The sequence below is a fragment of the Tachyglossus aculeatus genome, chromosome 26, assembly GCF_015852505.1.
Source record: "Tachyglossus aculeatus isolate mTacAcu1 chromosome 26, mTacAcu1.pri, whole genome shotgun sequence".
Lineage (NCBI taxonomy): Eukaryota > Metazoa > Chordata > Mammalia > Monotremata > Tachyglossidae > Tachyglossus > Tachyglossus aculeatus.
The window spans coordinates 3,943,813-3,959,348 of NC_052091.1; the positions used below are offsets into that span (position 1 = coordinate 3,943,813).

At 53.5% G+C, this 15,536-nt stretch overlaps 1 protein-coding gene across 1 annotated transcript; it reads left to right on the plus strand.

The window, feature by feature from the left end:
- Positions 1-4,101: 4,101 nt before the first annotated feature.
- NFKBIB (NFKB inhibitor beta) lies at positions 4,102-13,928 on the plus strand. The gene is given in 7 exon segments (XM_038767039.1): positions 4,102-4,247; positions 4,250-4,347; positions 8,868-8,973; positions 11,040-11,277; positions 12,283-12,371; positions 13,438-13,707; positions 13,801-13,928. Coding segments are annotated over 7 exon segments (906 nt in total). The 5' UTR covers positions 4,102-4,187; the 3' UTR covers positions 13,846-13,928.
- Positions 13,929-15,536: the final 1,608 nt, after the last annotated feature.

Below are 15,536 nucleotides of genomic sequence, written 5' to 3' on the forward strand. Positions count from 1 at the left end.
TGGGAAGTACAAATTGGCATCACATAGAGACAGTCCCTACCCAACAGTGGGCTCACAGTCTAAAAGGGGGAACCCCTCGCGCCCCAACCGCACCCCAAAAGCAGCCACGGAAAAAGCCAGGCCTGTGGGGGTCAGAGGTCAGGGGTTCAAACCCCGGCCCCGCCACCTATAAGAATAATAATAATGGCATTTATTAAGCAATTACTCTGCGCAAAGCACTGTTCTCTTTACTTATACTTATTTATTACATATTTATGACTGTGAGCCCACTGTTGGGTAGGCACTGTCCCTAGACGTTGCCAACTTGGACCTCCCAAGCGCGTAGTCGTCGTCATCATCATCAATCGTATTTATTGAGCGCTTACGGTGTGCAGAGCACTGGACTAAGCGCTTGGGAAGTCCAAGTTGGCAACATCTAGAGACAGTCCCTACCCAACGGTGGGCTCACAGTCTAAAAGGGGGAGACGGAGAACAAAACCAAACATACTAACAAAATGAAATAAATAGAATAGATAGGTACAAATAAAATAAATAAATAAATAGAGTAAAAAAAAATATGTACAAACATATATACATATATACAGGTGCTGTGGGGAAGGGAAGGAGGTAAGATGTGGGGGATGGAGAGGGGGACGAGGGGGAGAAGAAGGAAGGGCTCTGCACACAGTAAGCTGTCAATAAATACGATTGAATGAATGAATTGAATGAATAAAGGGGGCTGATTCCCAGAATGCCCAGCGCGGGCCGGGAACACCCCCCCATCTCCTCCGTCTGCCGGCCTCGAGGCCGAACTCCTATCGAAGGCCACAAGGACTACATTTCCCAGGGTGCCCAGCGCGGACCGGAAACCCTCCCCCTGCCTGGGAGTACAAGGACTACAATTCCCAGGGTGCCCAGCGCGGACCGGAAACCCTCCCCCTGACTGAGTACAAGGACTACAATTCCCAGGGTGCTCAGCGCGGACCGGAACCCTCTCCCGTTCCCCAACAGCCCCCCGGACTGGCCTCCAGGCCGAAGGCCTACCAAAACCCACAAAGACTACAATTCCCAGGATGCCCAGCGCGGGCCGGAAACCCTCCCTCCCCCTGCCTCGCCTCTGCCAACCCCTACATTCATTCATTCATTCAATCGTATTTATTGAGCGCTTACTGTGTGCAGAGCACCGTACTAAGCACTTGGGAAGTACAAGTCGGCAACAGAGACGGTCCCTACCCAACAGCGGGTTCACAGTCGAGAAGGGGGAGACAGAGAACAAAACCAAACATACTAACAAAATAAAATAAATAGCATAAATATGTACAAGTAAGATAAATAAATAGAGTAATAAATATGTACAAACATATATACACATATACAGGTGCTGTGGGGAAAGGAAGGAGGAAAGATGGGGGAGATGGAGAGGGGGACGAGAGGGAGAGGAAGGAAGGGGCTCAGTGTGGGAAGGCCTCCTGGAGGAGGTGAGCTCTCAGCAGGGCCTTGAAGGGAGGAAGAGAGCTAGCTTGGCGGATGGGCAGAGGGATTGGGGGCATTCCGGGCCCGGGGGATGACGTGGGCCGGGGGTCGACGGCGGGACGGGCGAGAACGAGGCCTAACGGTGAGGAGATTAGCGGCGGAGGAGCGGAGGGTGCGGGCTGGGCTGGAGAAGGACAGAAGGGAGGTGAGGTAGGAGGGGGCGAGGAGATGGACAGCCTGGAAGCCCAGGGTGAGGAGTTTCTGCCTGATGCGTAGGTTGATTGGTAGCCACTGGAGATTTTTGAGGAGGGGAGTAACATGCCCAGGGCGTTTCTGGACAAAGACAATCCGGGCAGCAGCGTGAAGTATGGATTGAAGTGTGGAGAGACACGAGGATGGGAGATCAGAGAGAAGGCTGATGCAGTAGTGCAGACGGGGATAGGATGAGAGCTTGAACGAGAAGGGTAGCGGTATGGATGGAGAGGAAAGGGCAGATCTTGGCAATGTTGCAGAGCTGAGACCGGCAGGTTTTGGTGACGGCTTGGATGTGAGGGGTGAACGAGAGAGTGGAGTCGAGGATGACACCAAGGTTGCGGGCTTGTGAGACGGGAAGGATGGTAGTGCCGTCAACAGAGTTGGGAAAGTCAGGGAGAGGGCAGGGTTTGGGAGGGAAGACAAGGAGTTCAGTCTTCGACATGTTGAGCTTTAGGTGGCGGGCAGACATCCAGATGGAGATGTCCTGAAGGCAGGAGGAGATGCGAGCCTGCAGAGAGGGGAAGAGAGCAGGGGCAGAGATGGAGATCTGGGTGTCATCAGCGTAGAGATGATAGTAGAAGCCATGGGAGCGAATGAGGTCACCAAGGGAGTGCGTGGAGATCGAGAACAGAAGGGGACCAAGCACTGAACCTTGGGGAAACCCCACGGTAAGAGGATGGGAGAGGGAGGAGGAGCCTGCAAAGGAGACTGAGAATGAACGACCGGAGAGATAAGAGGAGAACCGGGAGAGGACGGAGTCTGTGAAGCCAAGGTCAGATAGCGTGTTGAGGAGAAGGGGGTGGGCCACAGTGTCGAAGGCAGCTGAGAGGTCGAGGAGGATTAGGACAGAGTATGAGCCGTTGGATTTGGCAAGCAGGAGGTCATTGGTGACCTTTGAGAGGGCAGTTTCCGTGGAATGTAGGGGACGGAAGCCAGACTGGAAGGGGTCGAGGAGAGAGTTGGTGTTGAGGAATTCTAATCCATACTTCATGCTGCTGCCCGGATTGTCTTTGTCCAGAAACGCTCTGGGCATGTTACTCCCCTCCTCAAAAATCTCCAGTGGCTACCAATCAATCTGCGCATCAGGCAGAAACTCCTCACCCTGGGCTTCCAGGCTGTCCATCCATCCCCTCGCCCTCTCCTACCTCACCTCCCTTCTGTCCTTCTCCAGCCCAGCCCGCACCCTCCACTCCTAATCTCCTCACTGTACCTCGTTCTCGCCTGTCCCGCCATCGACCCCCGGCCCACGTCATCCCCCGGGCCTGGAATGGCCTCCCTCTGCCCATCCGCCAAGCTCGCTCTCTTTCTCCCTTCAAGGCCCTGCTGAGAGCTCACCTCCTCCAGGAGGCCTTCCCACACTCAGCCCCTTCCTTCCTCTCCCCCTCGTCCCCCTCTCCATCCCCCCGTCTTACCTCCTTCCCTTCCCCACAGCACCTGTATATATGTATATATGTTTGTACAGATTTATTACTCTATTTACTCATTTATTTATCTTACCTGTACACATCTCTTCTATTAATTTTATTTTGTTAGTATGTTTGGTTTTGTTCTCTGTCTCCCCCTTCTAGACTGTGAGCCCACAGTTGGGTAGGGACCGTCTCTCTATGTTGCCAACTTGTACTTCCCAAGCGCTTAGTCCAGTGCTCTGCACACAGTAAGCGCTCAATAAATACGATCGATTGATTGGCTGATTGGGAAGTACAAGTTGGCAACATGTAGAGACAGTCCCTACCCAACAGTGGGCTCACAGTCTAGAAGTGGGCTCACAGCCCACAGTTGGGTAGGGACCGTCTCTCTTATGTTGCCAACTTGTACTTCCCAAGCGCTTAGTCCAGCGCTCCGCACACAGTAAGCGCTCAATAAACACGATGGACAACCTGATCACCTTGTGACCTCCCCAGCGCTTAGAACAGTGCTTTGCACATAGGAAGCGCTTAATAAATGCCATCATTATTATTATTACTAAGCGCTTGGGAAGTCCAACAATAACGTCCTCCAGGAGGCCTTCCCAGATTGAGCCCCCTCCGCAGCGTGGCTCGGTGGAAAGAGCCCGGGCTTGGGAGTCGGAGGTCATGGGTTCTAATCCTGGCTCCGCCAACTGTCATTACTAAGCAGAAAGACTCCACTTCCCAGGCTGCCCAGCGGCGGCCACGCCCCTTCCGCCCCCGAGCGAGGACGCGATAGGCGGAGCGGCGGCGGGCGCCGCCTTCCGATTGGCCCGGCCGGGCGCGGGCGTGGGCCGGAAGTGACGCAGGAGAGTCGGACGGAAGTGCGGCCGGCCGGGCGGAGGGCGTTGGCCGGAAGTGACGCAGGGGCGTCGGCCGGAAGTGTGCCCGGCCGGGCGGCTGGCGTTGGGGAGCCGGGCGGAAGTGACGCAGGGGCGTCGGCCGGAAGTGCGGCCGGCCGGGAGGCGGTAGGGTCGTCGTCGTCCCCCCTCAGCTAGCTGTGAGGCCGGGGCGGCCGGCGTCCATGGCGGCGGGATGGCGGGGAAGGCGGAGGCCGTGGACGACTGGTGTGACAGCGGGCTGGGATCGCTGGGAGCGGACGGGGCGCAGCCGCCGCCTCCCCCTCCTCCCCCTCCCCCCCCCCGGAGGACTGGGCCCCCGCCGTCCTCGGTTACGTCACGGAGGACGGGGACACGTGAGTGACCGGCCGCTCCTGACCTTTGACCCCCGAGGCCCGCCGGCCCGCTCCTTCAGTCAATCAATCAATCAATCATATTTACTGAGCGCTTACTGTGTGCAGAGCACTGGACTAAGCGCTTGGGAAGGACAAATTGGCAACATCTAGAGACAGTCCCTACCCACCAGTGGGCTCACAGTCTTAAAGGGGGAGACAGAGAACAAAACCAAACATACTAACAAAATAAAATAAGTAGAATAGATATGGACAAGTAAAATAAATAAATAGAGTAATAAATATGGTACAAACATATACATATATATATACATATATTCAGTCAGTTAGTCAATCAATCGTATTTATTGCGTGCTTACTGTGGGCAGAGCACTGGACTAAGCGCTTGGGAAGTCCAACAGTAACCTCCTCCAGGAGGCCTTCCCAGACTGAGCCCCCTCCGCAGCGTGGCTCGGTGGAAAGAGCCCGGGCTTGGGAGTCGGAGGTCGTGGGTTCAAATCCCGGCCCCGCCAACTGTCCGCTGGGTGACTTTGGGCAAGTCACTTCACTTCTCCGGGCCTCAGTGACCTCATCTGGAAAATGGGGATGAAGACTGGGAGCCCCCCGTGGGACAACCTGATCACCTTGTGACCTCCCCAGCGCTTAGAACAGTGCTTTGCACATAGTAAGCGCTTAATAAATGCTATTATTATTATTATTATTACTAAGCGCTTGGGAAGTCCAACAGTAATCTCCTCCAGAAGGCCTTCCCAGACTGAGCCCCCTCCGCAGCGTGGCTCGGTGGAAAGAGCCCGGGCTTGGGAGTCGGAGGTCGTGAGTTCAAATCCCGGCTCCGCCCCTTGTCGGCTGGGTGACTTTGGGCAAGTCACTTCACTTCACTGGGCCTCAGTGACCTCATCTGGAAAATGGGGATGAAGACTGTGAATGCCCCCGTGGGACAACCTGATCACCTTGTGACCTCCCCAGCGCTTAGAACAGTGCTTTGCACATAGTAAGCGCTTAATAAATGCCATCATTATTATTATTACTAAGCGCTTGGGAAGTCCAACAATAACGTCCTCCAGGAGGCCTTCCCAGATTGAGCCCCCTCCGCAGCATGGCTCGGTGGAAAGAGCCCGGGCTTGGGAGTCGGAGGTCATGGGTTCTAATCCTGGCTCCGCCAACTGTCAGCTGGGTGACTTTGGGCAAGTCACTTCACTTCTCTGGGCCTCAGTTCCCTCATCTGGAAAATGGGGATGAAGACTGGGAGCCCCCCGTGGGCCAACCTGATCACCTTGTGACCTCATCTGTAAAATGGGGATGAAGACTGGGAGCCCCCCGTGGGCCAACCTGATCACCTTGTGACCTCCCCGGCGCTTAGAACAGTGCTTTGCACATAGTAAGCGCTTAATAAATGCCATTATTATTATTACAATAATAATGACGTTTATTAAGCGCTTATTACGTGCAAAGCCCCCTTCTAAGCGCCGGGGAGGTTGCAAGGTGATCAGGTCATCATCTAATAATAATAAGGATGGCATTGTTGTGATTATGGTACTTGCTCATTCATTCATCCATTCGGTCGTATTTATTGAGCGCTTACTGCGGGCAGAGCACTGGACTAAGCGCTTGGGAAGTCCAAGTTGGCAACAGATAGAGACGGTCCCTACCCAACAGCGGGCTCACAGTCTAGAAGGGGATGACAGACAACAAAACAAAATATGGAGACGGGCTCATTCATTCATTTATTTAGTCATGTTAATAGTAATGATGATGGACTTTGTTAAGCGCTTACTATGTACAAACCACTGTTCTAAGCGCTGAGGAGGTTACAAGGTGATGAGGTTGTCCCCCGGGGGGCTCCCAGTCTTCATCCCCATTTGACAGATGAGGTCACTGAGGCCCAGAGGAGTGACTCGCCCAAAGTAACCCAGCTGACAAGCGGCGAAGCCGGAACTTGAACCCATGACCTCTGACTCCCAAGCCCGGGCTCTTTCCACCGAGTCACGCTGCTTCCACGTGCAAGACATCCTGGAAATGCCATTAATGATGATTGTATTTGCTAAGCGTTCACTATGTGCCGGGCACCGTCTTACGCAATGGGTGGATTCATTCATTCATTCATTCAATCGTATTTATTGAGCGCTTACTGTGTGCAGAGCACTGTACTAAGCGCTTGGGAAGTACAAGTTGGCAACATCTAGAGACGGTCCCTACCCAACAGTGGGCTCACAGTCTAGAAGGGGGAGACGGAGAACAAAACAAAACATATTAACTAAATGGAATAAATATGCACAAATAAAATAAATAAGTAAATAAATTCATACAAATACAAGTGAATCATTCAGTTGTATTGATGGAGCGCTTACTGTGTGCAGAGCACTGGACTAAGTGCTGGGGAAGTACAAATCGGCTACATATATTCATTCAGTCATATTTATTGAGTTCTTACTGTGTGCAGAGCACTGGACTAAGCGCTGGGGAAGTACAGATCGGCAATATATATCCATTCATTCAATCATCTTGTTGGAGCGCTTACTATGTGCAGAGCACTGGACTAAGCACTTGGGAAGTACAGATCTGCCACATATATTGTATATATGTATGTACGTATGTGTGTATATATGAAGCAGCGTGGCTCAGTGGAAAGAGCGCGGGCTTTGGAGTCAGAGGTCATGGGTTCAAATCCCAGCCCTGCCAATTGTCAGCTGGGTGACTTTGGGCAAGTCACTTCACTTCTCTGAGCCTCAGTTCCCTCATCTGTAAAATGGGGATTAAGACTGTGAGCCCCCCCCCGTGGGACAGCCTGATCACCTTGTAACCTCCCCAGCGCTTAGAACAGTGCTTTGCACATAGTAAGCGCTCAATAAATGTTATCATTATTATTATTATTATATATATGTATGTGTATAGTGTATATATGTATATATGTTTGTACATATTTATTACTCTATCTTGTACATATCTATTCTATTAATTTTATTTTGTTAGTATGTTTGGTTTTGTTCTCTGTCTCCCCCTTCTAGACTGGGAGCCCGCTGTTGGGTAGGGACCGTCTCTCTATGTCGCCAACTTGGACTTCCCAAGCGTTTAGTACAGTGCTCTGCACACAGTAAGCGCTCAGTAAATACGATTGATTGATTGATTGATTAACAAATGCCATTATTAGTATTATTAGTGTCTGGGGCCACTTGTCGGCTGTGTGACCGTGGGCGAGCCACTTCTCAATGCCTCGGTTACCTCGTCTGTAAAATGGGGATTAAGACTGTGGGCCCCACGCGGGACCACCTGGTCACCTCGTATCCACCCCAGTGCCAAGAACAGGGTCCGGCATGTCGTAAGCACTTAAATACCGTAATTAATGATGGCATTTATTAAGCGCTTACTTTGTGCAAAGCACTGTTCCAAGCACTGGGGAGGTTACAAGGTAATCAGGTTGTCCCACGGGGGGCACTCACAGTCTTAATAATATAATAATAATAATAATGTTGGTATTTGTTAAGCGCTTACTATGTGCAAAGCACTGTTCTAAGCGCTGGGGTAGATACAAGGTAATGAGGTTGTCCCACGAGGGGCTCCCAGTCTTCATCCCCATTTTCCAGATGAGGGAACTGAGGCCCAGAGAATAATAATTATTACTCTATTTGTTTATTTATTTATTTATTTTACTTGTACATTTCTATCCTATTTATTTTATTTTGTTGGTATGTTTGGTTCTGTTCTCTGTCTCCCCCTTTTAGACTGTGAGCCCACTGTTGGGTAGGGACTGTCTCTATGTGTTGCCAATTTGTACTTCCCAAGCGCTTAGTACAGTGCTCTGCACATAGTAAGCACTCAATAAATACGATTGATTGATTGACTGATTGATTGATTGATTAATAATATAATAATAATAGTATTGGTATTTGTTAAGCGCTTACTATGTGTAATGCACTGTTCTAAGCGCTGGGGTAGATACAAGGTAATGAGGTTGTCCCACGAGGGGCTCCCAGTCTTCATCCCCATTTTCCAGATGATGGGACTGAGGCCCAGAGAATAATAATAATAATAATGGCATTTGTTAACTGCTTACTATGTGCAAAGCACTGTTCTAAGCGCTGGGGAGGTTACAAGGTAATCAGGTTGTCCCAAAGGGGGGCTCACAGTCTTCATCCCCATTTCCCAGATGAGGGAACTGAGGCCCAGAGAAGTGAAGTGACATGCCCAAAGTCACCCAGCTGACAGTCGGCGGAGCCGGGATTTGAACCCATGACCTCTGACTCCAAAGCCCGGGCTCTTCCCACTGAGCCACGCTGCTTCTCTAATTACCGTAGTTACTGTCGTTCATTCAGTCGTATTTATCCAACGCCGACTGCGTGCGGAGCGCTGTGCGAAGCACGAAATAAGAAGCAGCAAACACCTTCCCCGCTCACAACGAGCTGTGAGCTTAGTCCAGTGCTCTGCACATAGGAAGCGCTCAGTAAATACGATTGAATGAATGGAGGGGGTAGACGGACGTGAACGTAAAGAAATAAATAAGACGACGGCTCTCCTTCCCACCCCAGTGTTTTGCATTTGGCCGTGATTCACCAGCACGAAGCCTTCCTGGAATTCCTGCTCCAATACACGGCGGGGACGCAGTACCTGGACCTGCAGAACGACCTGGGACAGGTGAGGCCTTGCCCTTCCATTCATTCAGTCGTATTTATTGAGCGCTCCCTGTGCGCAGAGCACTGTACTAAGCGCTTGGGAAGTCCCAAGTTGGCCACGTACAGGGACGGTCCCGACAGCGGGCTCACGTCCGCTCTGCCGAGGGCGTTAAGTCGTGTTGACTCCCTGCGGAGCACTGTACTAAGCGCTCGGGAGAGGACAGAGCCGGTAGGCTCGGTCCCTGCCCGCAGCGAGCTCCCGGTCGGGAAGGGGTCCCGGCTCTGCCAATTCATCATCATCATCAATCGTATTTATTGAGCGCTTACTGTGTGCAGAGCACTGTACTAAGCGCTGGGGAAGTCCAAATGGGCAACACGTAGAGACAGTCCCTACCCAACAGTGGGCTCACAGTCTAAAAGCCAATTGTCATCATCATCAATCGTATTTATTGAGCGCTTACTATGTGCAGAGCACTGTACTAAGCGCTTGGGAAGTACAAATTGTCAGCTGTGTGACTTTGGGCAAGCCACTTCACTTCTCTGGGCCTCAGTTCCCTCATCTGGAAAATGGGGGTGAAGACTGTGAGCCCCCCGTGGGACAACCTGATCACCTTGTAAACTCCCCAGTGCTTAGAACAGGGCTTGGCACATAGTAAGCGCTTAATAAATGCCATCAAAAAAAAGAAAAAGGGGAGCCTGATGTGAGTAGAGAGGGATGGGGCCGGGTGGGGGGCGCGGGGGTGAGTGAAGGGAGCAAGTTGGGGTGGCGCAGAAGGGAGTGAGAAAAGAGGAAGTCGGAGAAGGCTTCTCGGAGGAGGTGTCCCTTCAGGAAGGCTTGGAAAGGGGCGGGAGAGTCGGATTCGTCTGTCGGATTTGAAGAGAGCGAGCGAGCACGCGCTCCGGGCCGGAGTCAGGATGCGGGCGAGAGGTTGGCGACTAGCACCGACCGCCCCCCTCCCTCTAGACTGGAAGCTCGTTGCAGGCTCCCAAGCACTTAGTAGAGTGCTCTGCACCCCGTAAGCATTCAATAAATAATAAAAATAATAATGATGGCGTTTATTAAGCGCTTACTATGTGCAAAGCACTGTTCTAAGCGCTGGGGAGGTGAATGAACGAGTGAATGAAGTACTAAGTACTTAGACTGTGAGCCCACTGTTGGGTAGGGACCGTCTCTCTATGTTGCCAACTTGGACTTCCCAAGCGCTTAGTCCAGTGCTCTGCACACAGCAAGCGCTCAATAAATACGACTGATTGGTTGATTGATTGATTAAGTGCCAGGAGAGAGTCCAGTATGGGAGAGGTGGTAGCCACGATCCCCACCCACGAGGCGCGCGCAGTCTGGAGGGGGAAATGGACGTTCAAGTAAAGTAATAATGATAATGGCATTTGTGAAGCGCTTACTATGTGCAAAGCACTCTTCTAAGCGCCGGGGAGGTTACAAGGTGATCAGGCTGTCCCACGGGGGGCTCCCAGTCTTAGTCCCCATTTTCCAGATCATCATCCTCATCAATCGTATTTATTGAGCGCTTACTATGTGCAGAGCACTGTACTAAGCGCTTGGGAAGTACAAATTGGCAACATAATAGAGACGGTCCCTACCCAACAGTGGGCTCCCAGTCTAAAAGGGGGAGACAGAGAACAAAACCAAACATACTACCAGATGAGGGAACTGAGGCCCAGGGAAGTGAAGTGAGTTGCCCAAATAATAATGGCATTTGTTAAGCGCTTACTATGTGCAAAGCACTGTTCTAATAAACGCTGGGGGGATATGACGTGATCAGGTTTTCCCACGTGGGGCTTACAGTCAATCCCCATTTACAGATGAGGGAAGTGAAGTGACTTGCCCAAGGTCACACAGCAGACATGCGGCGGAGCCGGGATTTGAACCCGTGACCTCCGACTCCAAAGCCCGGGCCCGTTCCCGCCGAGCCACGCGGCTTCTCTACGAGCAGGGCCCGGGGGAGGAGGGAAGCAGCCGGGGAAGGAGCCCGGCCCAGGTGGGCTCTCGGGAAGCGCTTCCCGGCGGTCCCGGCGGCCGGAGGGGGAGCGCGGGAGGCCGGGGACCGGACGGGAAGACCTCTGTTGCAGACGGCGCTGCACATCGCGGTCATCCTGGGCGACGCCACCTTGGCGGCCAAGCTGCGGGCCGCCGGGGCGGGGCTGGGCGTCACGGAGCGGGCGGGGAACACCGCCCTGCACCTCGCCTGCCGGGAAGGCCGCCACGCCTGCGCCCGCGCCCTGCTCGACCCCCCGGCCGCCGCCCACCGGGACCGGGAGGAGGAGGAAGAGGAGCAGCGGCTGCAGCGCGACGCCGCCAACTACCAGGGTACGGCAGTCCTACTAACTGAGCGCCTACCGTGTGCAGGGCACCGGATTAAGCGCCCGAGACTGGCACGCTCCGGGCTCGCCGTCCCACGCTCACCCTCCGCTCACCCTCCGTCATGCGGCCGTCCCCGTCCGTCCAGTCAGCCGTATTTATTGAGCGCTTACCGGGAAGCGGCGCCGAGAATGGCTGCTCAATCAATCAATCAATCGTATTTATTGAGCGCTTACTATGTGCAGGGCACTGTACTAAGCGCTTGGGAAGTACAAGTTGGCATCCCATAGAGACAGTCCCTACCCAACAGTGGGCTCACAGTCTAAAAGGGGGAGACAGAGAACAGAACCAAACATACCAACAAAATAAAAGAAGTAGGATAGAAATGTACAAGTAAAATAAATAAATAAATAAATAAATAGAGTAATAAATATGTACAACCATATATCCATATATACAGGTGCTGTGGGGAAGGGAAGGAGGTAAGACGGGGGGATGGAGAGGGGGACGAGGGGGAGAGGAAAGAAGGGGCTCAGTCTGGGAAGGCCTCCTGGAGGAGGTGAGACATGCTCCTTACCGAGAAGCAGCGTGGTTCAGTGGGGAAGAGCCCGGGCTTTGGAGCCCGAGGCCACGGGTTCAAATCCCGGCTCCGCCACTTTGGGCAAGTCGCTTCTCCGGGCCTCAGTTCCCCCATCTGTCAAATGGGGGTGAAGACTGGGAGCCCCCCGGGGGACAACCTGACGCTTAGGACAGTGCTTTGCACAGAGTAAGCGCTTAATAAATGCCATCATTATTATTATTACGGTGTGCAGAGCACTGGACTAAGCTCTTGGCAACATTTAAGACGGTCCCTACCCGACAACGGGATCCCAGTCTAGAAGGGGGAGACAGACGACAGAGCGAAACACGCGGACGGGTGTCAAGTCGTCACAATAAATAGAAATAAATGGGAATTGGCCCGCCCTGTTCCCCGCCCTCCCCGGGCCCCAACTGGACGCCCCCTTCCCTGCCTAGGCCACACCCCGCTTCACGTGGCCGTGCTCCGCAAGGACCTGGAGATGGTGCGGTTGCTGAGGGATGCCGGGGTCGATCTCAACAAGCAGGTGCCTCCTCCCTGCCCCTCGGACCCCCTTCTCCTCCCCCGGGCTTCCCGGCTTCCTCCCCTCCTCCTGTCTCCTCCTCGTTCCGGGAATCCCCCCCCCCCCCCCCCCCCCCCCCCCCCCCGCTCCCGCCATCGGCCTTCCCCTCTTCTTTCCATTCATTCCGGCGTATTTATTGAGCGCTCACTGTGCGCAGAGCACTGTACTGAGCGCTTGGGAAGTCCAAGTTGGCAGCGTAGAGAGACGGCCCCTACCCAACAGCGGGCTCACCGCGGGCAGCTTGTCTCCTTCACCCAAAGAAGCAGCGCGGCTCAGTGGAAAGAGCCCGGGCTTGGGAGTCCGAGGTCACGGGTTCTAATCCCGGCTCCGCCACCCGTCGGCCGTGGGGCTTTGGGCAAGTCGCTTCACTTCCCCGGGCCTCAGGTCCCTCACCTGGAAAATGGGGGTGAAGCCTGTGAGCCCCCCCCGTAGGACAACCTGATCGCCTTGCATCATCATCATCAATCGTATTTATTGAGCGCTTACTGTGTGCAGAGCACTGGACTAAGCGCTTGGGAAGTCCAAGTTGGTAACATAACCAACCCCCACCCAGCGCTTAGAACAGTGCTTGGCACGTAGTAAGCGCTTAACACCCCCTCTCCACCCCTCCTTCCCTTCCCCACAGCACCTGTATATATGTATATATGTTTGTACATATTTGTTACTCTATTTATTTTACTTGTACATGTCTATTCTATTTAATTTTGTTAGTATGTTTGGTTTTCTTCTCCGTCTCCCCCTTTTAGACTGTGAGCCCACTGTTGGGTAGGGACCGTCTCTCTATGTTGCCAACTGGACTTAGTCCAGTGCTCTGCACGCAGTAAGCGCTCAATAAATACGATTGATGATGATGACGATGATGATGAACAAATCGATCAATCAATCGTATTTATTGAGCGCTTACTGCGTGCAGAGCACTGGGCTAAGCGCTTGGGAAGTACAGAGGGTATCGTTATCGTTATTGCTTGGGGCCCCAGGGCAGAGGGTGGGGTGGGGGCGGGTCTGTGACACCCCCCCGGCCCCCCTCCAGGAACCGACCTGCGGGCGAAGCCCCCTGCACCTGGCAGTGGAGGCCCAGAGCGCGGCGGTGCTGGAGTGCCTGCTGCGGGGGGGCGCGGACCCCGCCGCCCGCATGTTCGTGGGCTACACGCCCCTCTACAGTGCCGCCCGCCGGCCCGCCGCCCGCCTGCCCCAGCTGCTGCGCGACTTCGGGGCCCCCGAGCCCGCCGACAGCGACACGGACAGCGAGTCGGACGGCAGCCCCGCGGGGGCCGGCCCGGGCGGCAGCGACGGCGAGGACGTAAGTGGCCCCGGGGCTGAGGGGTGGGGGACCGTGGGGGGCGCGGGTGGGGGCCGCCTCGGGGTCCAAATCGCCCTTCTGCCCCCCCCACAGGACGAATACGACGACATCGTGCTCCACGGCCAGACCCGAAACTGACCCGACCCCCGAGTCTCCCTGTCCGCCCCCAGAGATGTCTGTAGTTTTGTAATATTTTATTTCATTAAAGCCCCCTGATCCCGCCCTGGGACTCCCGCTTCCCTCCGCCCCACCTCGCCCACCCCCAAACCCCTCTGCGTCTCCCGGGCTGCACCCGGGGGGCCGCGGACAAGCGCTGGGGACAGAGGGGAGGCGCCTAGTAGTGCCCCCCACCTTTATTATTCAGTCATTCAGTCATTCAGTCAGTCGTATTTATTGAGCGCTTACCGTGTGCGGAGCACTGGCCCAAGTGGGAAGTACAAGTTGGCAACAATTATTAAATGGCGCTTGTTACGAAGCACTGTACTAAGTGCTGGGGTAGTAATAATAATAATTGTGGCGTTTGTTAAGCGCTTACTATGTGCAGAGCACTGGCCCAAGTGGGAAGTACAAGTTGGCAACAATTATTAAATGGCGCTTGTTAAGCACATTGTGCAAAGCACTGTACTAAGTGCTGGGATAGTAATAATAATAATTGTGGCGTTTGTTAAGCGCTTACTGTGTGCAGAGCACTGGCCTAAGGGGGAAGTACAAGTTGGCAACAATTATTAAATGGCGCTTGTTAAGCACTTTGTGCGAAGCACTGTACTAAGTGCTGGGGTAGTAATAATAATGATTGTGGCGTTTGTTAAGTGCTTATTATGTGCCCGGCACTGTACTGAGCCCTCAGGCAGAGAGGCAGCGTGGCTCAGTGGAAAAGAGCCCGAGCTTTGGAGTTCAAATCCCGGCTCCACCAATTACCAGCTGTGTGACTTTGGGCAAGTCACTTCACTTCTCTGGGCCTCAGTTCCCCTCATCTGGAAAATGGGGATGAAGGCTGCGAGCCCCCCGTGGGACAACCTCGTCACGTTGGGACCTCCCCAAAGTGCTTTGCACATAGTTAGCGCTTAATAAATGCCATTATTATTATTATTATTATTATTATACGAGGTTGGCAGGTTGATAGCAGTCCCTGTCACACGTGGGATTTACAGCTGTAACCCCCATTTTACAAACGAGATAACTGAGGCCCAGAGAAGGGAAGCGACTTGCCCAGGATCACACGGCAGACGAGCGGTGGAGTCAGCCAGTTGACGGTATTTGCTGAGCGCTTATCGTGTGCAGGGCACCGTACTAAGCGCTTGGGAGAGTCCACTAGAACAATTGAACGGACGCATCCCCCGTCCACGATGGGTTTTCAGCCTAGAGGATTTGAACCCAATCCCTCTGTCTTATCTGCTCTGAGACCTTGGGCAAGTCACCTCCCTTCTCCGGGCCTCAGTTCCCTCAACTGTGAAATGGAGATGAAGACTGAGTCCCGTGTAGGACAGGGCCCGTGTCCAACCTGATTATCTTGAATCCCAGCGCTTAGTACAGTGCCTGGCACATAATAAGCACTTAATAAACACCAAAACACAAAGCACCGGGGCGGGGGGGGAGCAGGGGAAAGTTACTTCCCTTCGCCTCCTACAAGCAGCACGGCCAGAAACCAAACAAACCGGCGCAGACGGGGGGTAAAAGAACAGGCCGGGAGGTTAAATAATAGTAATAATAATAATAATGATGGTATTTGTTAAGTGCTTACTATGTGCAAAGCGCTGTTCTAAGCGCTGGGGAGGTTACAAGGTGATCAGGTTGTCCCACGGGGTTCACAGTTTTAATCCCCATAATAA